Here is a 25,203-nt window from a genome sequence, read left to right on the forward strand (position 1 = left end):
TATCCATTAGAGTACTTTTGACAATATTGTGAAACTACAGTTGGCACTTTTGCCAAAATTGTAACCTACATTCTAAATTATGGCATTATATGTAAAAGACAACAAGTATCTTCTACATCCCTGCTAGTTATGGCATACATGGGAAACACAAGGAAAGTCTGCCCTGGGAACCAGAAGGAAACATTTGAAAAGAGTGGCTGAGAGAAACATGACAGAGATCAGCCAAAGCCTGGGAAGCTCAGGCATTGGGGCTTGAAGGTTTTATTAGGCAGTGTCAGGATACAGTGGGCTGTATGGCATCCTCTCTTATGATCACAGAGTGTGTAAGTTGCTGGGCCATCGTAGCCTCTTCAGGACAACTTGTGGCCCTGTCAGTCTGCCACCTGTTCTCTGCAAAGCCCCTCAGCCTTCTGCATAAGTGCACTGGTACTGCCTTCTCACCACAGCTTACAAACTTCAAAGCAAGCTGGTGAGTTTCTGTCAGTACTTATCAAGTTGCAGACCACAGCTGAACTTCCACCATGTAAGCCTGGGTTGTAAGAATTGCCTCTTTGCCAGAGGCCTTTTTTCTGGGTAAGTATTGCATTACTTACATGATGAAAGAAGTGAACCCATCTTCAGTCCCCTTACATCTTTTGGATTGTAATTGTGTGGAGTCAGTGTATGCCACAGTTGCAATCTCATCCTTTGTCATTTGTTCTCTCTGTGGGTAGTATTTTGCATGCCTTTATTCTTCCCCTACTGCAGCATGTGTGTACTTGGTGTGAGCCTTGTGTTAGTGTACTGACAATATCTACAAATGCAAATAAATACTTATCTCGTTAATGATATAAATCTTCAGCAACTGACAACAAGGCAGCAATTGACACATGGCTCCTGTAGCAGGTATCGTGCTTGTTGGAGCAACTTAAAACAAATTTGCAGCGAAGTGTTAGGGAGCTCTTAGGAAGCAACAGTGCCTTGTAAGCAAGAGTCCATATTGACAAATAAGCAGAAAGGTGATGATTTTTCTCTTCTCAGGGCTCCAGAGAGCGATCGTTTTGCCTGGGAGGGGGAGATGGAGAACAGTGTCTACAGCAAAGTGACGCGGAGCCCACTGGCACACCCCAACTATCAGCTGAATTTAGCCGTGCAGCAACTTCAGCAGCAAAAACTTCAGTCACGACAGCTACTGGAGCAAAGCCAAGCCCGACACCAGGTAACTAAGAAAGCTCCTGTCTCAGACCTAACAGTGCTGACCAAGTCTCAGCTAAGTAGGAATAACCTCAAACCAGTACACATGGCGCAGCTTCCAGTGTGTTACAACAATAGAACTAATATTAGCTGCAATGATTTTAATAAAATTTTGATGCTGCAGTTCCTTCTGTCCTTTTCCACCACATTGGCATCCTCCATTTGGCTGTTGGCATGCTCTTGCTTTCTTTTCTGTATAAGTTCAGAGCATTACCTTACATTGCCTCAGACAGCCTTAAAATTGTCTATAGTCTCCACAGCTCTTTGTCACTTAATCTTGTTACTGAATTGCACAGTTCTGGTGTTGCCCATGGGTAGTATTTCAAGCTGGGTCACTCCTATTTTAGTGTTTCCAAATCTGGGGTCTTGAAATTGTATTTGGCAACAATGTATGTTCTGTGTGAAGCAGGTCAGGGCTTTATCTTGACTGAATACTTCCCCTTCTGGTTACCTTCTAATATGTAGCTACTGAAAAAGTAGCATGCTGGAAAACTTAAAAATTTAGGAGAATCTAAATAAATAAATAAACACACTAATTTCCTTAAGATGTTACAGTGTGTAGCAGGCATGGCCACTGACGCTGATGCCAGGTGCAACGTTTTTCTGCAACCCTGAAAATCTTCTCAAAGTCTCCTATTCATTTTATTATCATGATATTTAAGATTTCCTTTCACTGTTTTGCACTGAGATGCCTGATAGACATATGATTCCTCTGTTACAATTGCAAGAAGAAAAAAATGGGCTGCATGTCCAAAAGTTAGAGGAAATACGAAAATAGATTTATATTATTGATGCTCTGGGTGATTCCTAAATGCTAAGGATGGGCCACTGTGACTGGAACAGCTTTTCTGTCCTGTCTGGGGAATCTTCCACGATTACAATTAGCTCACTGCTGCACTCATTATTACCCTTTTTTGTTATTATGGAGAGGGAGGTGTGTTTTGTTTTTTTCCAACTCCAGATGGTGTCTGAAAATATTCCTTGCTAAAAGAAGTGTTTGGGTGAACAAATCTCCAGTCAAAAGAGACTGCTCAATTGGAAGGGAGAAATTTGCTGGACAGTCTGGTAGGACTGGACTCCAACAAAACCACAAATGGAGCTAACGTGGAGGTCTGAACACCCACTCTCCCTCCTATGAAGCATATGAGTCACTGGTCAGTCTTTGAGAATGTCTTCTAGGCAAATTGCCCCCATCCTCTTCTGACAGCATCTTGAAGGAGAGTTCCTTCACCCTTTGCTCCTTACACTCCTTCTCTCAAAGCCCTTACACAGGCACGTGGTTTCTGTCCCCAAATTTCCCCACCTACAGACTTCTTGCTGCCCCTCTGAGCAGAAGCAGGAGGTCTTCCTTTCATCCACATCCAAGGGGCTCTTGGTGGGAAGCAGTGGCTGCTCATGAGCTTGGGAAACGACTATAAACAGGCTTGTGCTTGTGAGGAGGCCAGAGCTGGTCATGGGGCCTGGCTGAGCCCTCTTCTAATTGCTGACATTGAGCTGATGTTATTTTTGGCCTTGGGCAGTGCCATTACTCAGGAGTTTCTGTTAAAGTGATTCTTTGTTAAACCTCCCCTCACCCCCACAAGATCCCCCTTGCTGCTCTCCCTCCCTTCTCTCTCTGAGCCAAGCAGGTTCAGAGTTGCAGTATTGAGGCCATTGCTATGCCACAGGGCTCAGGCTGCTCTGAAATTGCCATTAATGAAGAAAGGGATTTGCTGAACATGGGGACTGTTGGTAGTGAAAACCATATCTTAATAGCACAATTGTCTTTTGGACACTTCCCCTCAGAATAAACTTTGCATAGAGTCAGCCAGACCTCCCCTTCCAGTCACAGTTACATGGAACCTCTGATGCCCCTCCCAGTCACTGTACTACTTGCATCTTCATTTTACCTGACCTTCCTCTCTAGTTTGCTGTTTATCGATCTCTTCCTTCTTAGACTTCAGTTCTTTGATTTGACAATCCAGGAATTGCCCTTTCTTTTCTGTTACTTGCACACTCCCTACCTTATATCTCCTTCCTTGGTGTCCATCCCACTTTTGTCTGCTGCCTGTCAGAAGCACAGTTTCAATGCGTTTTCTGCTTAGTGTCACCTAAGCTTGCCTAACTCTCAGTGCACACTCTGCAGTATGCCTTCTCATGTAGTGAAGCCCTGCCCTGTGCTTTGTTTTGTTTGCTACATTCAAGTTTGTCAGCTCCCCTCTCCCTTCTATTCTCATAGCCTTATCTCTGCTTTCATGATAAAGCATCCTTGTATGGGTGGTGTTGACCAGTCTTGTAGTAAAATCATGTCAACAGAGTATGAAAGGCATTTCTAGTTTTCTTAACTAGATCTTAACTGCAGATACAGGGAAAGCTATAAGGTAAGCCTCTTATTCTGAGCTCTGCGTAGCTTAAGACCCTTAAATTCAGTGCTGCTCTTTGCATCTCCTTGTTTGTTGTCATCTTTTCTCATACTTTTCCCATAATGCCTTTTTCTGATATACTATCATGTTCTTTGTCACTCCCTCTTCCTGTGCAGCTTGGCGTGGATGTTGGAATGGAGAAAGCTTATTAGTATTCTACAAGATACCATAATTGGGAGTGTTCAGAGTTTAGAATCAATTGGACCTTTTACAGGAAGCCCCCAGCAGGGTAGGAAGGATTGTGTTTTTCAGTCACAGCACTAACTGGTTAGTCTGGGCACAATCAGCAGTTGGTACTGTGATCTGAGGAAATATGTTGGACAGGATCCCCCCCAAATTCTATGTGTATTTAGAAATTGCCACTGCTTCTCCTAATGTTTAAAGTGCTACAAGTGATAAAAAGGGGTAGGAAGGTCTATTTGGAGACTCAGTGCCACTATCAGAGGCTAGCTATGAGGGGAAGGAATGATAAAGAGGAAAACAAGTACTTAATCTCACTCCTTTCCAAGAATGGATAAACACAGGGTACGGGTCTGTGGGCTGCACAATTTTGGATTCACCCTTTTTAGTGGATCCTGACATCTTCCTGAATTATCTTAATTAAGATTAAAGGGCTGCTCTGGAGCTTGGGTGACCATTGTTTTAGCCTTGTCTGCTGTCAGGCAGCTATTGGATGATTTCTAGAAAATGAGCTCCACCATTTGCGGTCAGTTTCTCTGATTTACACTGACCACCTCTATGTAATGCTTTGCAGCTGTGAAAGTTTACCTCCATTAACAAAACAAGTGTGTCCCTGATAGGGGAAGGTCTTTTACTTGAAAGACTGTCATGGAAAATATGTGTGGGACCTGTCCAAGCCATACATTTAATGTGACTGTTCAAGTTCCTGTTGGAAGGCAGGCCAGCCATTTGTTAGTAGCTGAAGCATATTTATCAAGGCGCCTTGGGTATGACATGACCGTACAACATGATTAGTTGCCCGTTTTTCCTTCTGTTTGTGACAAATAAGCTAGTTTAGTTGTATGTAAATGGATAGCATGTGAACAAATGACAGAAGCGTCATGATTAATAATGCAGGCAAATGCTTCTGCTTGTGCGTTAATGAGTTCGATATGTTGGAGATGAGCTGGTTGTGTTGGAAAGCATAGAAGTTCTTGGCCAATTGTTTGCGTAATAGGAATACTCCCCACTGCCATGCTGTGGATGCATCTGATCATGAGAGCTTTTTGTGTATTTCTTTGTGGTAGCACCCATTCTTGGTTGAGTGTTTTCCAGACACTTCAGAATGCTGATTTCTCCTCCAAGCATTTTGCAACTTTCAGTGCAGAAAATACTGTGTAGAAGGAGGAAAAAAAGAACTCCCACTTGTATGTGGAAGTTAATTCTCACTCTGCAGTGTGGTAGAAATAGGTCTTCAATGGCAGAATAGGTGTTTTATTCTCTGGGTAAAAAGAAAAGCACCACACTGACTGAATGGCAATCTGACAAAGAAATGGATAAAGCTCTGCAGTGGCAAGGAGCAGGAGCAGAGACAATACAAAGCCAGAGGAAAAAAAAAATAGAAGGGATGGAGTTGGAAAATGGAGACAAGAAGCTTAAATCTGATATCGATAAAAACAAGGAATGAGAATTATGAAGTTAAACCAAAAGACAAGAAAACCAGATTTACAGCAGTATTCTTAATGTTTAAAGGAGACCTCATGTGACATATTATGACCAAAATGTTAGTATCTCTGTTGCAGTTGGCAAGGCACTTAATATACCATCATTGTTTATTCTCTAATTGTTTCCTGTACTGGAAAGATGCCATTAGCTGTTAGGGAGGTTCCTCCTTCTCTGTGTGGCTATGTTCAGTCTGCTTAGCCTAGCATCTACTGAGTTCACATTTTTATGCCTAATATTTCAGATGGGGAAAAAAAGCTAAATTAAAATAAGGAAAGTTCAGTCATATTTACGAATCGTCCTACTTATATATAAAAAAAGTCATCTTAAACAAGGCATAAACAAGACATGTTGATGAGTTGTGTGGTCAGTTATGATCACATTTTCAATCAGAAATGTAAGTAGATTTTATGCAATAGAACGCTGGGCTAATTTCATCCTATAAATAAGTCTCGCCTTTTGATCATTTGAAGATAGTAGTTCTCAGAAGTTTTATCGCACCAAGTTCAGCAAACATCTTTCCTTTTAACATATCTTACTCTTTTCTGAATTCCCGACAGTTTACTTGATGGTTGGGATTTTGGTTTTGTTTGTTTGTTAGTTGATTTTATGTTTTAACTAAATCCTTGTTATAATTTATTCCTTCTGAACGTCTCAGTTTCCAGCATTAATGATTAGGAACTGTCTGCATAGCTACACAGATCTTTGTGCAGTACATGCGTGTATACGTTTGTCAGTTCTCGTATACTGCTGAGACTCTCATTGTTTTCAGGCTTGCTGATTCAATTTAAACCAAATTACCATGGTATAAAAATCTCAAAGCTATATTTTATACAAATGTCATGAAAGTAAAGTGCTATGAATCTGAGATGGGTACTCAGCTACTGTTCTCATTAAGGCAAAGCTGCAGCTTTGGGCCGCTCCTAATTATGCAGCAGAAAATCCACACAAGAATGCCTCAGACCTATGAATGAAAGCATCATTTGGCACATGCTTTATATTAGAAACTGTAAGATTCAACCCCAAGACAGATTCACAGGAAATGAGCTTCATTAGCTCCTCTGGTTGCAGAATGAGCATGTTTTTGCTTGCAACATTTGTTCCGTTACTGTGTGCTAGGGATGGGTGTTAGATACAGGGATGGTAAGTGCCAGGAACATTCTTTCTGTTTTTGAAGTTCATTAATATATCTGTTTTTCTTCACAGTACTGCAGTACCTCCCTGCTTTCAGTCATGAGCAGCCCTAATTCAGTTGCTACTGGCTTATATTCATAGGTGTGCAATGTTACTGCTGACAAGCTGTTCCTGCTGAGATTCCCTGATTTAAATGTTATGTTATCCAATACAAAAGGAGACACTTTGTCTGTGGTGTACATGTGTAGGTGAGGATGCAAGGGAAGGTGTGATCAAATGAGGCAAACGGGATTGAGAGTCAGGATCTTCTCTGAGATCACAGCCTCACTTTTCATTGTACTTCTGTCAGTGGCTTGGGGAAAATCACTTTGTGTGTGTGCAAGATAGGGTAAATGCTGTCCTTTTCTGCATCATTTTGAAGCTACCTGCTTCAGGACTGCTTCTGGCAGAGTTTCTTAAGGCCTCTGTTCTCCATAAGCTCTGAGCATTCAGGATCCTGAGTGCTGAGGCATATCTCCCACTTTTTGGGCATCTTTGTAGTATCTTCCCAATCTTTCTTTTGTTCAGTCAGGCTCTGTTCTCATCAGCTGCCCATTTTTATTTGCACAGTAGCTTCTCCTGGTTTCCTGTTCTGACCCCACAGAGTTCACAGCAGGGCAGAGTGCTTTGTAGCTGAATCCAGAAGCCATGGGCTGTGTCAGCTTCCATCTTTGCCTGGAAGGCAGCCAGAATCTCAGCACAGCATGGAGACAAAGGCTATTTTGGAATTCCATTATCCCCAAGAAAACATCCATGATCTTTCCATAAGCAGGTCTCAGCCCGGCTTTTGCTGATCAGATTTCATTAGAGCATCCATTTTTGCTGTTTTCTTGAGACACAGGCCTCCCTACACTTTATTGTTAATATAGGGAAGGGGTTAAGACTGTATGCTTTGCAGGCACCGGGATCATAATGATTTTAAAAACAAGAAAATAAATATCAAACCCCCAGACATAAAACATGCATAAAATATCAAGCAAGGAACAGCGAAGTGGCATCCCTGAGTAAGAAAGGGGGTGTGGTGACTTGGGGGTCTCTATCGTAGCTCTGTAGTGCAGGAGGCTCTTAAGATGCAACATACTGAACCACGTTTCATTTTGGTTTGTTTTATCAAGAGGGTGTGGGGTGTGACTGCTATTTTCCAGACTTCTGCACTTACACCAGCTACTTATTTGTAAAGCTGAAAGCTGTGATCAAGGTAGAGCTTCAGGGGAGGGAGAGGTTAAGGACTGAGAGCTCAAAAGGATCTTGTCAGTGAACTTTCGTTAGGAAACAGGCCTGTTTTGGCTCCTGCACTTCCTTTTCTCCCTAGAGCTCAGCCTGTCAGAAACGCCTTCCCACACACCACTGCCTTGCCATTTACCAGAGAACTGCGGGGGAGAGGGGCTTTTCCTGTCTGTGCGCTGAGACTCAGCCAGCCCTCAGACTGTGGTTTTCTCTGGAGCCCACTCTCTGTGGCTTTGTGTGTTTTTCACCAGAGAAGGAACTATGGACAAATGTAGTGAAGTGCACTGCTGCCAAGGTCATGCTGAGGTGACAGGCAATTGCTCAGCCATCCCCTTCATCTCCTATTGCTGACGTCTAGCTGCCGAGCTACGTGGCCACGCTATTGCCTCTTTGCCCTGGGAAACTAAGAAACTTCAAGGAAAGTAAAGGCAGAAACCCCAGCAAGTTACTTCTTTCTAAAAAGAGCTGAGCAGTTTGCAGAGCTCTTGTAGGGTTTCATTTCCTATTCCCTGCTATGCCAGTCTATTGCTCACAAAATGCAGATTCCTTTGTTCTCCATGTCAAATCTTCAACACTCTTACTCTCCCACTTGCTTTAGGAATAGAAATATCCTCAGTTCCTTGGTATTCCTGGGGATTTCCATTTTTTTAGTTGCTGACCTTAAGTTTCCTTTTTCAGAGAATGTACCTTAGAGCTTTCCAATTGCTTGAAGCACCTGCAGGGTTGGGGTGAAGAACTGATATCTTAACATCTTCCTCCTAGCCATTTTTTTTCTCCTCCCTAGAACTTTGTCTTAATCCCAGCTGGCAGACAAAGAACAGCTTACCAGCGTAAAGGCAGAAAGTCAGTTAAAGCAATAAGAACTCTATTTGTTTATAGGAGCTCATTGCATGATTAGATTGGGGATGTGACCTCTTGGTTTCTTTTTTCCTACAGAACAGTGTCGTTTTGTGGTAGTAATAAGCTTCTCTGCCTTCCTAGATGCTACAGCTCAGCTCTCAAAACTACTTCATTGACAAATGTTCTCCCTGTGCTTGGAACTGCTCCTAAAACTTTGACGTTTTGCCTTCACTGAGCAGAGATTCTCCCTTAACAAAATGTGCTCTCAGCTATCAGCTGTATTCAGGGAGAGTATGACCAATTACTGTGATTTTGTTTTGCTTTTACCAGGCTCTCTTTACCAGCTACTCGCAATCTAGCACCAGCCATGTACCTATGTCACCTGGCTCTGGTGCCCACAAGACATCAAGTGCCACTTCTAGTGTCCAGAAGGCAACCAGTTTGCACAAAGTGATGCCATCCCAGTGTACACCTTCTCAGCTGATTCCAAAGCCTCCAGCAAACCACAGACAGACAGTGGTCAGAAAAACTGCAGCCCAGAGGATTTCCAAGTAAGTTTTATCTCTTTCCATCTATAACAGGAATTTGGCTCTGGTTCCACTCAGAAGGAATACAGGAGAAGAACCTGTCTACATATGACTCAGACATAAGTATTTCAGGCTGTTCAAGACAAATCTCAGAATAGCTTGACCTCTGTGAACTGAAGTAAATGTGCACTATTGTGCATTTTAATCTTTCACAGTGGCAAGGTAAGCTGGACTGTAATATCATACAAACAAGGACGTAGGAACTACCATGTTGAATCAGAGAAGTGTCTTGTCCAGGTTGGGAGTCAGTTACCTAAATGCAAGTTGCTAGTGCCATTTTAATTGCCTAGGCCTATTCTGTATAACCTCCAACTGCTGTTCCAGATACGCAGGTTCTCTGTAGATTTTGTGTTGTATGTGCCAGTCCTGTGCAGGTGTTGCAAATGACTTGTCAGCAGTGTTTAGGCACCTGAGTCACTTACTCCTTGTTGAATCTTTGATGAGGGTTAAAGTCTGGCAGGTCAGAAGAGGCTGCCAAAAAAAAATAACGTAAAACCACCAGTATCCTTAACAGGCTAATCTGGCCTTGATCCCAGTTTCCCCATAACGTTAATGTATGATGATTGACTCATGCCATTAGGCAGAACTATATATTTCATTTAACATGTTTGTGTCTAATGTAGTGATTGTTTTCCTCATTATCTGTAGAAATGCTCGTCCTTCCTTAACTTTTATTAAGCTTCTAGTTACAATGTTTGCCATTCTAAGGTTTGTAATTTGTTGCGTATTATCTTTAAAAACAAAATAACACACCATGAAATGTTGTTTACTGATTTTAAGCTTCCTTCCTTTCCATTTCTTGTTGTATTCTGTGTATTAGGAAAGAATGTGCGCAAGGCTTCTGTTTTCCATTTTTCTTATCCTTTACATTTCTTGTTAGCTCCCTTAGCTCTCTCTGTTTATCTTCTCTTGGTCTAATGCAGTTCTATCAATTACATCCTTTGGCAAGTTTTTCCTCAGACGTGTTTCATTCCTGAAGGGCAGAAATTGCATTCATAACTTCCTCTCTTATGCTTTATACCCAGAAGAGTTGTAAAGCTTTCAGAGCAGGTTCCTGTGAGGTTTCCTGGTTCTTTGTTTGCTTCCTGGTTTAAAGAGAAGAGGCTTAATAAAAGATTACTGATAAAAGACACTTCATAAAGATGCTGGGGCACTGTCAGCGTGTGGGAAGCTTTTGTATTTCCTGCTTGTGCTCTTGCTATCTTAACAACCAGCATATTAAGCGAATCCCCAAAACTATCTAAAAAGAAAACAAGATGTCAGTAGACTTTGTCAACTCAGGAAATGCAAATGCAAACATCGGGTCTGGCAGGTATATGCCGGTGAGTTTGATATCTGAATTCTTTTATGTTGGATGGCTCATGTTAGTACAGGTGACAGGCTGTGTCAGTGGGTTTCTCTGTCGGGCAGCAGAGATGTGTATTTGAAGATGCCGGTGTGCTGTGCTCACTTCTTGGCAGAAGAAATGTTTATCCTTGTGAGATGGAATTGCAGCTCCTTGGACAGACTTTACTTTGCTGCATTTTTGTGGTTTCTGCTCTGTGACAGGCAGGAGTGTGGGAAAACCGGAAAAAGTTCAGCACCAAAAATGCACAGAAGGGGGAAAAAAAGCAAAAGATTCCTTCAGAATTTTAGAAGGCTAATCCAAGTATTGAAGGCTGCAAGGAGCCACTCCGGAAATACTTTCCAAGTTGCCTTTCAGGCTCCAGTACGAGGCTCGGAACCCATTCTTGTCATTCATGGGACCTTGAAGTAACATTTTTTCACTTACATGGAAAACACCAGTGCCTAGCTGTATTTCCAGCATACTGAGAACTAGGAATTTAAAAGCTAATGTGTCTCAGTCTAACCCAACTGTTGTTGTCAAGGGTAGACCAGAGATGCACTGGAGTGGATAGAGACAAGCCTCTGCCTCAAATGAATCTAGAGATAAGAAGTATGTCTTGCATTCTCTAGCCTGTTCTTTACAGTCCCTTTTTATTTTCTGCAGTGTTCTCAAACACTATCTGTAGACTGCTTTCTAGTAAATCAAGTGGCAGAAACCCGCTGTGTTATAGAACACTATATATTAATCTAAATAACTTTATTATTTAGAAAGTTTCTCCTGATGTGCAATCTGAATTCTTACTTTATTTCATCTTGTTGTACCTCGTTCCTCTATCCTGAACCACCCTCAACACTTTCCCTTGCAAATACTTTCCATCTTTTGAAGATCCTTCTACTTCTTAGTTTCCTAATGTTGTTTAGACTTGTTGAGGTTTTGTTAACCTCAGATATTAGTTCCACCTGCCAAATCCTTAATTGTCTTGAATTTACTGTATTTTCTTCAGTTCATTAGAGTTCTTGCATTGTGGCACCCAGAATCGTACTTTTCCAGTTTGAGACTACCGTATCCTTAGGTTACGATGTGGTAGATATCCCTCTCTGTAACAACTAATCTAATTTTGGTTTCTTGGCTGCTTCATTTCTATGAAAGGTCATCTTTGATTTACTGCTCACTTTCACCCCTAATTCTCGTTGGCTGCTTTCCTGACCTCTCCTCACAGAAAAACTCATGGCTATGTATTATTTCCACAAGATTCACTGAAACTAATACCATTCTATTGTTAAAGCTCTTGTGTCTCATTTCTTTTTTTCTATGTTTCTCAATAGGTTGGACTTTATTTCTCTGTCTGCTCTTGCACCACCTGGCTTTTGTTTAACATCTTCGTAAACATCTTTTTCAAGTTCTTTGTAGAATTCCTCTGGAGACTGAACTGTGAAGAGAAACTAGAATCAACTTTGTCTCTTTGACCTCTCTATCCTTGTGCACGCATTATCATTTCTATCCTAGCCAGCACACGTGGCTTCCAGAAGAGGAGGAAAAGAATAAGTAGTTGAAAACAGTTCTACAAATAGAGTGAGATGCTAAAGGTGAACATTACTGATTAATTCAGATACGGTCTAATAGCTTGGACGCTTCTCTCCGTAAAACATAAAGGAAAAAGAGTAATGAAACAGCCAGACAATTTGGTCTTGTGTTTTCAGGTTCTGGTCTCTCCTGTTTTTGCAGTCTCTCAACATGTAAAAGTTGTTGGGTTGACTTTAAGATGGACTGCGTCCAAAGCAGACTCCTTGTTTAAGCTTTAGCTGGAAAACTGGGGCCCACATTAAAGGGCTGCAGTGACTGGGAGAAATGGTTTAACATGCAACTCCACTTGGAAACATAGGCTCATGAAATGATCTCTTGAGGCTCCATAGTTTTGATTAAATGTACTCAGATTACAAGTAGAAAGATAGCTTTTGAATAGCTGATACAACAGACCCTTCTTTCTTTCCAAAAGTCAGATTGGGTCCTTTCCATTGCTTGTATTGACACTGTTGGCTGCCTGTGAACCATGAAGAAACCTGCTGCTAACAGAGTGTAAAAATTTGAAACAGAAGTCACATAAATAGTATTTCTAAGCCATGGGATGAAGCAGATGTCCCTGGAAGCAGCATTTGCTGAATAGAACCTTCACATTACAGATGACAGCATTCAAAGCTAGAAAATATATTAGCACAACTGTGAGGACCCAAAGTGAATTGGTACAGATGGTAGACAGAAAATCTTTCTGCTTTTGGGAACAACTGAATTACAGTAAATACAGATTCTTAAACTGTCATTCCTATGATAACTTTTCAGAGAGCTGCTCTCAATGGCAGCATCAAGGTCAACGGTTGTACTTGATCTTGATGATCTTAGAAGTCCTCTCTAGCTTTAATTAGATTCTTTGACATTAAAGCAGGGCAAGGCTTGGGTAGCCTGAGAACGGAACTATTTTAAATGAAAGATCTTCAGAAAAATGCAGCTGCCAGTGTTAGACTTCTGTACATAAAGAGGGGAAATATCAGATAATAGGAGCATACAGTTCAAGATTTTATAAGGGACACAGCAAGCCCAAGATCGCTGACTTTACCAGTGATAGGCTGAAACACAACAACTAGTGGGGGTCTTCATCAGCTTGGCATAATTCCTTGTACTGAACTTCTCTGTAAATATCATTCCCAACAACTCTGCTCAGGAAGAACAAATATTTCCTTAAATCCCAACACTGCAGCACGTGATCTTGCCTTGCTCTTCTCTTGGCTATTTATTTGCTTTGAACGATGCCAGCAGTAGAAGATTCAAAGTTCTGCACTATTGTAACTAACATAGAAATAGGGTAGAGGTGATGAATTTCTCCAGGGTTCAGGAAATCCACTCCACAACTGGGTGGAGTCCTGACTAAAGTTGAATGCAGCAGCAGCCAGCTGTTCTAAGACAGGCTGGCCAAGCTGGGCAAATGTGCCAAAAGTAGAAGAATGGCCATAGAGTGAGCACTGTAAAATACTGTATTTCTAGTTTGTATCCTGTCCCTTGTGTTCTTATTCACAGACATGGGTGAAGTGTCTCAAGTGAGCTGATTGCACGTATGCAAGCTGAGTGTTCACCAGAAAAGAGGAGGGCATCAGGAGACCAAACATGCATATGTTGCTGAGACCACTTTTTTTGCTACCACTGTGCTGAGACATGCTTGTTGTTTTAGCTCCTGAGCATGTGGGTTAATCAGTCTGCCTGACCCTTAGACATTTTTGGCAGCAAAAGCAGTGCATCTGAGAGACGTGCCTTGATTTAACACCCTGACACAGCTGGGCTCATCTGCACTGGGCCTGCAGATCTTAGCCCTTGGCTAGCCTCAGATCATACACACAGATACACATGTGGAGATACCTTGGCCAAGAGCAACAGAGGAACAAGCTCCCTGGCTCTGACTCTTCACATCTGTTGCTGTCGTCTTGTCAAACCTAGGCTTTATTTAATTCAAATTTGTGTCCCTACTGAACCATTAGACACATTCACGATACCCCAGGAATAGGTTGTTGTAGCAAAGGTGTTCAAATTTCAGTCAAGAAAATATTTCTTTGCATCTGTGGAACAAAAGCATCCTCCAAGTTTGCAGTCCAAGGCTGGGTAGCTTAGAGGTGGCTTAGTGCCTAAGTGAAGAAAGCCAATATCATTTTCAAGGAGGGCTTAGTTGTATAAGCAGGAAAAAAGGCCACTGTCAGATATTTAAGTGAAGGGGACAGTGGGGAGAAGACTGGGTTTGTTAGTTTTAAAGAGGAAGAAATGGAGGACTTAATAAAAGTTTGCACTGGAGAAGTAGAAGCAAAAATGACACAGATACTAGAAGCAGGAAAATGAGAAAAGTAATGGGATTTCAACCAACTGGAGGGGAAGAAAATGGGAAAGGATTTACTCAGTTTAAGTAATGAATATGTTCCAGGACTAGAGCTTCTATCAGGACAGCAGAGAGAACCTGAGAGGTGAGCTTTGCATGGCAAGAGATGAAGGCCACGGGTAGATCTGAGAATGAGCTGTATGGAGATGGCAGCTGAAACTGCAAAAACCAAGATGTAGAAAGAAAAGGGGGCAATCGAGTCTGTAGAGGGAAACAGTAAAAATAAAGCAGACTTAAAGGTAGAAGTGTAACTTCCTCATCATTTTTTGTTGTTGTACTTGCTGACATTCTTGATGATGTTTTCAACTGCTAGTCTTGTATTCTACCTGAAGATGGATTAGCAAGATTTGGCTGTCAGTTGTGCTGCATTAATGAAGTGGAGAAGCTAATTGTGAGCACGGAATGTTTATATAAAAAGCACAAAGATCTGTCTCAGTTCTCTGCCCTTTCATGGACTGTGCATTGTCAGCAGAAAACAAAGCAACAAATGAACATGCAGCACAAAACCTAAGTACAGATCCAAAATTCTCTCGAAGAGACAATAAACATACAAACAGGCACCTCATTTGACAACAGCATTTCAAATTACAGCTGATTGAAGTAAGGGGTTGTGCTTTGCACGTCGTATCTGCTTCCTCTTCCTTTCCCTTATAGATTCCAGTTTACTTTACTAAAATGCAACTAAGATAAAATCTAGGAGGCCTTTTCTGGCCATTTAGTTGCCAGAAGCACCTGGATTACTGGCAACTTGCTGACTTTGAAATTTGAAGGCAAAACATTTCAGAAAAAAACTGCAGTAAATGCACATATGTGCCTGAATCTATTAGTAATCAGGGTGTCACGTGAAGATTGGAGCTCACAGTGCTCTTCAGGGGGAGAGCTCAGAATAACCCCTATTTCATGGTGGATATGAATGAGTGAAGGAGAAGCTCTGTGTCAAGAAACAGGAGAGTACATACAGAAGAGGGGTAAGAGAAGAGAGGACAAACCAAGAAGAGATGATTTTTAAAAGCATGGTAGATCATTGCAGCTGTACAACTTGAACTGCTTTTATGAGTAGATTTACATTTTCCTTTAGGTAGGAGAGCTTGATTTTGGTAATGAATATTTTTAGTAATTAAAGAAAGTGCAGTTGTTCTCCATAGAGTGTTGTTTTACTGTAACTCAGATGCTGGGCTAAATGCAGGAGGATTTGCATGAAGTATCTACTTAAGGACTGGCTGTTTACTACTGGAGACTAAACACATCCTGCAGGTCCCAGTTTCACAAGTGGGAAATCTTGCCCAAATGAGTTGTCTCTACTAATGCAAGATGCAAGGACTCAGACTTTGAATGAAGCTTGTTTTAATGTTACTTAGTCATTTTGCTTCAAATCACTGGTACTTGTTACTGGTTGAGTTGTGCTTTTGGTATCATTTACCATCCATCCTCTTTATCATTCAAAATCCACATCCAAGGCATGTAGGACAGTTGAACACTTTAGGTGCATTGAAGTCTTGCTGGTGGCTTAAGCATTCATCTGTCATCCCCTGCCTTTTTCATATCATATTCAGGCTCACCTTCATAGTTTCATTTTTGTTGTTGTTCAAAACCTTTATTCTTTCTTGGTATATTCCTTCTCACCTCTTTTTAATCAGTGTTTTTACTTTTAGGGTGACCTCTGTTGAAAGGCAACTTAACGGATTTCAGAACAGCCTTCACAGTGCTGCATCCTGTGAACTGGGGTCAAATTCCACAGGTGAGTGCTGAGGACCAGGAAAGGGGAGTAGCCATACTGGGATGCTTTCATCTTTCTCAAGAGCTGCCAGTTAAAAAAAAAAAAAAAAGCAAAACAAAAAAACCTTAAAGAAAAGAAGAAACACAGCTGTCTAATCTGCACATAGTGGTTCCTAGGTAACAGCTTGGCTTCAGATGCATAGAGAATTTATTCCTCCCGGGACTAAAAAGACTAAACAAAAGGGAGCAAAGACTGGGTTTCATAGAATTGAAAGAGGAAGATGCTTAAAAATGTGGCTGGGAAAAGACTTGGCTAAAATGGCCTCTCTGCTTTAGGTTTTGGCTCAGAGGTGCTCTGTTGTTCAAGCTTGGACTGTAATAAAAGACCAGGACATTCTTTACATTTTTCTCCAGTCTTGCAGAAGAGTGCCTTAGTTCAGAAAGATGTCACTGAGATTTGTGAATCAGCTGCATAGTGAAGTCAGTCAGCAGAGGTGAAACCTCCCAAAGAAAGATCACGGAGACCTATAAAATCAAATCTTCATCCTTCCGTGGGGATTAATTTGTTTAAAGAAGTTTCTCTGCTAATACTAGTCAAGGATCTCAGAAAACGAGGACCCAATTTTTTATTGATGCAGTCATATTTACAGTACAGTGTAGTCTTGATGAACCCGTATTACCCGTGGCCTGCAGTAATTTGTGATGATGCTGTAATGGAATATATGGACATATTATGATCTAGAGTGCTTTGAAAGAATTACGTTTCTGACCTCAGCTTTTACTTTGAAAATCTTGAAAACATGACTTGAGTATCACTGAAGCAAGTCTTGTCTGTGTTTTCATGGGCTGAAATGGAAGTTAGCAGAGAGGTGAACTGCCCAATCCATCTCTTGGATATCTGGCACTGAAACTTAAAGGTGACATGGCCAATATTAATGTCAGTGATTTTATGGCTGATCCTCCAGCACAAACATTCAGCTAGTGAGCTTATTGTACGATTCCAAACCGCCTCCTACACTTTACCACCTGCCAAAAAACTTCAGCTATCCTACCAGAGATTTTACAGTGTGAACAGCCGTTGTCAATAACAAAGACCCTACACCACATTGGAACGTGAGAGCTTAGAAATGGAATATAATGAGATTATCAGAATAAATTTTGTCAACACTGTGGCATATATACAAATGAGGCAAAAGTTCTCGTTTACTGTATAGCTTGAGTTTTTTGCACAGTATACATAAATTTACAAGTAAATGTGAAATGTACTTTTCAAGGTATGATTGAGTGGACTTATATGAAGGTATTTGCATGCTGAATTCTGGCCTTTTTAACAATTTTAAGAGCACCCTCATGGTTGCTACCCTGTAATTACCCTGTAATTTTACATGTAGGCCATCAGAACTAGGATCTGATGAGCAGGTCACTCAAAGCTTCCTTGTCCCTAGGAGAGATATATAACTCACAGAACAGTGCTAAATTTTGCAGTGGTTGAACAAAGTGGAGCAGCATGTTTGTTCTTGGAAACTAGAGGAATGATATTTTCTTCTGCTTTGCACCAAGCCACTGGTATGCATCAGAGGCTGCTGTGCCCAGTCTGTGTGTCTCAGAGACTACTCTGGTCCTTCCTGCAGGAACAGCTGTTTCTCTTCTTCACTCTTCATTGATTGCTTACAGTAAGGCCCTGATTTGCCTCATCAACAGCTTATTTTGGGGTTCCTGTTTCACATGTATTTAATATCTTGGATACCACCTAGAAGAATTAAAAGCACAACTCATAAAGCAGATTACAAAATAAGCTGCGAGATTTTAAAGATAGGAGGCTGTGAACAGTTCTGGAGATAAGAGGAATCAAGCAGAACTTCTGTGTAAACACACACAAATATGTTCAAAAAATGTTTGAAGGAAGCTTGAATGGACCTTAACTGAATAGAAGACTGTGGGACAGTTAATTGCAGAGTTGGCACAACCATTTCACACCATTGTATGAGACCTCTTCTGTGAAGAAAACATCCTGGAAGAATGAGGAAGTCAGTTCAATGCCATTGTCTACTGTTACCTGCTGCTTATCTGGGCCTTCATCTGACTTTGGCTGTTGTCCCTCTGGCTCCTAACCCACACTCTTCATCTACTCCAATAGCTTATCCAAGGAGTAGTAGATACTGGGGCTTTGCAGAGAAGCATAAAGGTGTCACAAATGATCTAAACAAAAGCGAAGATGTTGCTCAAAATAACAGTGAGTCAGGCAGCGTGGAATGTTTTAACTGGACTGTACAGAGAACAGTTCACTGGTGGTTAGTATTGCAATTGTAGGGGAATAGTAGGTAGTGTGCAGTGGGCTCAAGCTCTTGAGTTCAGATTTCTTGAGAAGGTACAAAAGTAAAAGTCAGCAGTTCTGAAAAGCTACTTAAGACTCTGAAGCAAGCCACCGTTATGTCCTCATGGCCTCACTGTAATTTTATGAAGAGACTGAAGTTCGTCCTTGAACTGTATTCTGTTGGAGTAATGAGAGAGAAGGCAGCGGTTCTTGTGAGTATACAGTCAGGGAAATTTAAAAATTGAAACCTGCAAGGTATCATTTGGTGTTATCTGTAGTATCTGAATTGTTTCTTACTTAAGTTACTGAGGGCTTTGAGAGAGTTTATTCTATTAAAGGAATGGAAGAAATGTTAAGAGTTACCGCATCTGAGTAATATTCAGAATTCTTCTTACTTGATTTTATGCTGAAAAATCGCTTAATCTGAATCTAGTAAGGAGACTTCTTGAGCGAGGTGGTATGCAGTTGATTTTACTCAGTGTGATCTCTAGGTCTTTATTTGAGCTTAGTTACAGGATGTTTCACACTTGCCTGTTAACTTCGTAACTTGGCTCCCATATCCATATAAATGCCAGCTTCTGAAGGTAAGCTCTTTGAAATAGAGTACATCATATCTGTAAGAACTTAGAATTGGATCCTGATGTAGAATATGGGGATTGACAAGCTTATTTTGGACCTCATCTACGTGGAAGGCACACTTTTCTTAAGTTTTCTAGTAATTAAGAAGGAGACCAGTATTTGTATACCGTCCAGCTAAGATGAGTGTGCAAGCAGTGTGGTTAGCTGTAAAGTAATGACTAGAGCAGCTTGCAACAGTGATAGTAAGGAACACTTTCACTCACTCTTTTCTATACCATCCACAATTCCAAGGTTCTATATTTTATAGTTCATATACAAGTAGACTGTGTATTTCTGAGGTTTTTTTTATCCTCTATACTAGTGTATGGCCCTTCATGAGAAATTCATGTATGTTTTTTCATTGGAGACAGGAAATTGGAGTTGCTGTTGGAATTGATGTCTGAGCAGTGATGATTGTTGGCTACCCGCTGCCTGAATTATCATCATTCTTGAAATGCAGACTTTTATATAAGCTTGCAGAAAGAAGAGATTATTTTAGCAGGCATGCAGACGTACAAGATTAAAAAACTGATTTTTCACCAGGCAAAAGAAAGTTGGTAAAATGCAACAGGCACTTACTCATGACATGTAGTATAAGGGGTGGTGATGGGATGGGATGCAATGAGTACTATGGCCACTGTGCATGGCTGGTGTCAGACACCCGGCTATTTGCTGCAGTAGGGTGGAATTCTCAGCTGCCCAGCCTTGTCCAGGCTTCCTCAGCTTCTGCCAGGCTCTTCTGCAGCATAGAGGGGGCAGTAGCTTATTGAGCACCAATGTATTTATTTTTATGTTGATACCACATTCCCAAAAGGAACCTTGGCTACAGTTTCAGCTGGTCTCACCACAGTATCCAAATCCTTTGTCAAGAGCAGCTGGGAGAAGTCACTCGGATTTCTGCACAGCACATTGTTGGTACGCCTCCTCCCTCCCACTAATCCTGTAAATTCCAACCTTCATTTGCCACCTTCCTGGTTCTCTCTTGTTGCTGTGACTGACTGCACCAAGTGGTTTTGATTTAGAAAGATGACCTTAAAATGGACACCTTGAGTTACCTCTACCTTGGACATCTTTGGCTCTCAGGCAAAAATATGTCTTATGACACAAAAGAGCAACTTCTGGTGTCACCTCATAACTTATCTTAATCCAGGAAGAGAGGAACAACGATCTCTTCCATGAATATTCTTCTAGAACCACCTGCCTGGCTGAGAAGCTCTCAGTGGATTACTGAAGGGGATGAGTGGTGTGGTACTCCATACCTTGCATCAAACTTTTCCATTGATGCCTTTCACCCTGTGAACAACCTTATTATTCTTATATTCTGCAAGCATCTCTCTATCCAATTTGTTGTGCCATCTCTATGCAGAGAAGGGGTTATAGAGAAACACAAATCAATTTGTTGTATCACATTTTGGGAACCAACTGAGCTTAAGATGAAAGATGAGGTGAATCCTACTATTGTGTTTCCCTTTTTTGGGAGGGCAGAGAATCAGTTACGGTGACAGATATTCGGTTTCACATTTGTTCTTAGAATTATCTTTCTAAAGCCATTGTTATTCCATGCACCACAGCATCCTGGATCACCTTTCTCTCCCCTGCTGACATCCATGATTCCATAAAGAAGGTAGATGAGATAGAAGGGAGGAAAAAGTCATTTTTCTTCCTGGCATACTTATTGAAGTTGTCCCATATCAGTTAATAGCAAATAAGCCTGTATTACCAGATGGAGCAGAAGGGAGAGAGCTAGAGAAAGGCCTTTTTCTTAAGCTGTTTTTTTGGTACTCTTTGTAGAAGGAAGGAGCCATGACCTTATGACTAGCAATAAACACTTACTGGTGGGTCTGAAAAAACACCTTTAGAATAGATGTACCACAAATTATGAACATGGTATGCCTCTCTTTGAGCTTATCTAGATATCAGAACTGTGGAAGTCTTATTAAATCTCAGCAGAGCCTCAAGCTCTGCCAGAAGCAGCATTCTCCGTCATTCTCTGATGATGTTAATGGGGTAATGGCCAACTCAGCTATTGTTTCTCAGCTAGAGCTGAGGATGTGTGTTCACTTCTAATGATCAGAATTTACATTTATCGTTTAACTTGTGACAACAGCCTGCCTCTCACAGCTTTAGTCAACTTTTTGCTTTTCTTTTATGAAAGGAAGCCTTTTTCCTGTTGCTACTGGTCTCGTGCCACATCCTCGTGGAAAGGACATTCCAAGTTTCAGGTACATTGGGAAAGCAGAAATTAAATGAAGAACAGCCTCTAGAAATTGGCTTCCTTGTTAGAGAACTAGAACTCAGCTGGAATTTCAGGAACCTTCAATTCTGATGGACTGAAAGAAAACTTCTAAGCAGGATAAGTAATAACTTCAGGCAGCTGGCATTTTTGCCTGACTGGAGGCTGAGCTTTTCTTGTTCTCAGTAGTTAGGTGGTGGCAAACTGCCTGCATTTCCTTGCTGTGTTGGATATGTCATTCAAAATCAGGTGTGCAAAGACTGCAGAGAGGTTATATAATGTCTTGGCTACTGATGTCTCACATCTGGCCCTTTGGCGTTAAGCTACCTATAGAGAGGATGACTTTGCCCCTCCAAGTTGGATTTTGTTTTAATCTGGCATTCCTTTATTGAGGCTAAAAATAGAAGCTAAAATGTGTACGGATAGGATAAAAGGAGTGTCTGAAGTTATGAACGGAAATGTGTGGAAGAGCCAGAGAAGAGAAAGCCACAACAAACCAGAGAGTAGGAAAGTGAATAAGAAAAAGCAGAATGAAAGCTGTCAAGTACAGAAGGGCATCAGCAGTCAGAGGGAGGAGTCTCCCTAGTGTCTTCTAAGTAATATGAGGAAGAGGGACCCTCACGTTGGCTTCTACTACCATGTCTCCATTTGTTATTAGGGTTGCTCACTGCTCTTTTACTGCAGAGAGACTTTGCTCAATTGTATACAGTTGTGTGTGTCCTGTTTGCGTCATCCCCTCCTACCCCCCTCGAGTACTTTATCATGCCTGGGAACTGCTGCTTCCCTTCCTTCATCTGCCCATTCCAGCAAGCCAACTTGAAATTGTGCCCAAAAGATGGGGGAGGGAAGGTTGGCCTTCAGTTGTCAGCTGTCGTAGCTTGCTAGTGTCAATCACCCAAGGATATAAATAAAACCTATCTATTTATTGCCTTTCTTAGTTGTACTGTATATTATCAAGAGAATGCAGGGCATCCCACTCAGACTGTAAATTCCCTCTGCTTTGGGATGAAAGATCTGAATTTCTAGAGTTATTAGGGTTTTTCAGGGAGAATGTAAGGTCCTGTTTTCAGCACCAGATTCAGGAGATTGGGCACATAAGTCTGTGGCAGAAGTGAGAATTTATGGGCATGATGAAGTAGAACAAACTAATGCTAAATAAAAATGTTAGCACAGGTCCCTGACCTAGTACTGTCAACCAGCTTGGTGCTCTGCTCTATCTCATTCCTGCAACTTGGAAGCAGAGTAGGTTATGTGCTGGTGTCTAACTAAAACTGTATATATCTGTGCTGGGAAAATCTATGCAGCACTGCGTTATAGCATGCAAATATCGCATTTACAAAACTATGATTTCCTATTCAGGCACATCCTTAAAATTGGGATAAACCCCTTTGCCTCTGTATAACTGTTCTAAATACAAAAGTGTTATTGTTTTTGAAGTGTGTATTTCTGTATGACAAAGGAGGCTCAAATGCCTCTTCAAGATGGGAAGATGAGGTTGAAGTTGTCTGTCTCTTCCATATGCCTTTGTTTTCTTAATATCAGGATATTGCCAAGGGACAGTTTTCTGGACTGGTATCCCATCTTAATACACATGGTTGACCGTTTTGTTCCTAAATCAGGTTCCAAACTTTCTGTGCAGTGACAGAGCTGGCAATGCTGCTTTCTAAACATCTTTCCAGATCCTCTGTGCTGTGTGATGCTTGGCTCTGTGCTGGGCTTTCAAGGAGAGCGTATTTGTTAAAGTAAAGCAATATTTGTAATGAACTCAGCTCTCAACAAGTGTCGCTCATGTTTAGGAGCAAGCTGATGTGCTAAATACACCAGACAAGCTTCATCAGCTGGATTAGCTGTAAAATGCAAACTGTCCAAAATAAACGTGGTACATTTCTAAGTATTTTGGAATTTTCTTTTTAAAGGAATGTCCGAGGATTTTTTATGTAAAAGAAGTGACAGTGACACTGACTTTTTCCCATAATTAGGAAAATGTAGCAGTACACAGAATTAACATCTATCTCTTTAATAACGGGTAGAAGAAATCATTCCAATCCCCATCATGTTTCTTTTAAATATAAAGTTTTTCATATCCCCTCTATTCTGCATGGAGGTCCTCAGCATCTTTTGGAGTGCTGGAGTAGATTCCCATGCAAGCAAATTAGTAAAAGTTGCAGGAAAAGAAAGTGTTTTGATATGGGAGAAGGATTTAGAATTGCTGGAAGAGCACGTAAAGAGGTGAATTACATAGGGAAGTGCAAATTTTGAGGCTTGAGAGGAACACTAAGAGCAGTTTTTCAGACAGTGGCTTAAGGCGGTATTATAGGTAGGTTCAGATTAGGAAGAATTCAGATTTCTGGTACTAGCTGAGATTTGCAGGGTGGTGCGACAGTGTTTCAATAAAACAGACACCTCTGAATACTCAAAAGCTTTACTTTCTGTTGGTTTTTTTTGGTTTGTTTTTTCTTCCAGCTTCTGCTTACCGAGAAGGACTAGCATTGAACACCAGGTGAGGAATCCAGAGTCCTGCTTCAAGTATAGGGCAAAGGAAAGAAGCAGCAGACCACTACGCTTCTATAACTCCCAGGGGAGGGTGAACAGGAGTCCCTGCTGAGAGGACAACCTACTGAGGAGAGTACCTGAACATCTGTGGAAGCTGGAGATGCAGCTGATGACTGCCTCTAAGAGCTTCTGCTGCTGAGTCTGGGAGTCTCTGCCAACTCTTCCCGATCACTAACCGTGAGATCTTTTTATAACACAGAGGTTCTCCACCTGTCTATATTGTTTTTCCCAAGGTCCAAGTTTGGATGTAAAGATTCCTCATTTGCTCAGCTATCTCAGTCTGTCATAGTCTGGTAACAGCAAGTATTCTTTACTGTCATCACAGCAGTCAGCAGCAGAGAAAAATATTAGACCGTATGAGTAGAGACATCCTTACAGTTGCCATCTTGAATTTTGGCACAGAGCCATGGAAATACTCAGTTCGAATAAAGTAATTTCATTTGTTTGTTTTGATTATCATTTCAGTTATTAATTCACACCCCCAGAATATTTGCTTGTGGATGGGGTCTTCAATCTGTCTTTGTTTCACTGTTGGATGCTTATGTTTGTGTGGTTTATTTTAGTATTTTGATTTCTGTTTGTTTAGGCTACATAAACTTCTTTAATTGGCTGATGGATTCAGACCCGAGGTTGAACTCTAAGGCCCAGGTGGCTCCTATCAGTTGCGATAGTGGCTTTGTGAAGCACTTCAGTTAGAATTTTCCTAACGTTATGAAAATTAATTTGCTTGTGTTAGAAAACAACATCAGCAGCTGGAAAATGTATTGGAGAGAAGATCCACCCTTGCTTAAAATGAACAGGAAGCAGCTTCAGCTCTGGCTCTCTGCTGATGCCAGGTTAAAGGAAAACTCGCCTGTTTTTATGGTATTTTACAGCCTTTCCCTTGCAAGCAGTATGATTGTGGTTCTCAAAGAGTACAGTGTTTCCTATCGTTTGCATCAGGGCCCTCAGAAGTTGCATTTTATGAGCCCATTTGATTTGTTTTCTTATTCCACAGCTCCCATGTCATTTCTATGCTGTATAATCAGTGTTAAGAGATTATTCTCGTGTGTTGACAAATTAAATAACAATCAATCCAAAAGGCTGATAGAAGCTGTGTCAGAGAGGAGAAGTGTTTTCTCTTGGAAGATTGTTTGTGTTCATGTTCACTCTTGTGCTGCGCATACTTCTTGTCATTCAAGACCGGATAAATTGTAAAAAGATGAAATAATTATTTTCATACCCCGTTAGCTTAACTATCTTTTGCTCCAGGCACAAACTCAGAGGAAGGAATGTGCATTTTTCTATTTCTGTTCCATTCATGCATGTGACAGAGATCAAATACTTAATTTATCCAGAATCTTACTTTATTGGCTTATGTTTCAGTTCCTGGGCAGTCATGATTCTGCTTATTTTCCTTGCTCCT

General features: G+C 41.2%; 1 protein-coding gene across 20 annotated transcripts in view; it reads left to right on the plus strand.

The window, feature by feature from the left end:
* Positions 1-24,243, plus strand: part of TTLL5 (tubulin tyrosine ligase like 5) — a 107,144-nt gene extending 82,901 nt beyond the window's left edge. For 7 of the 20 annotated variants that reach the window (XM_015865139.3, XM_032444624.2, XM_032444626.2 and 4 more), the window contains 5 exons: positions 1,021-1,198; positions 8,868-9,088; positions 16,002-16,102; positions 21,168-21,234; positions 23,709-24,243. In XM_015865139.3, the coding sequence (XP_015720625.2) occupies positions 1,021-1,198; positions 8,868-9,088; positions 16,002-16,102; positions 21,168-21,234; positions 23,709-23,850 (709 nt within the window). In that variant the 3' untranslated portion in view covers positions 23,851-24,243. The remainder of the gene's footprint in view (positions 1-1,020; positions 1,199-8,867; positions 9,089-16,001; positions 16,103-21,167; positions 21,235-23,708) is intronic. The other 13 variants (XM_032444631.2, XM_085549219.1, XM_085549223.1 and 10 more) reach the window with 4 other exon arrangements.
* The last annotated feature ends 960 nt before the right edge of the window (positions 24,244-25,203 follow it).

Source organism: Coturnix japonica, chromosome 5, assembly GCF_054131305.1.
Source record: "Coturnix japonica strain WE chromosome 5, WE-NBRP24, whole genome shotgun sequence".
Taxonomy (NCBI): Eukaryota; Metazoa; Chordata; class Aves; order Galliformes; family Phasianidae; genus Coturnix; species Coturnix japonica.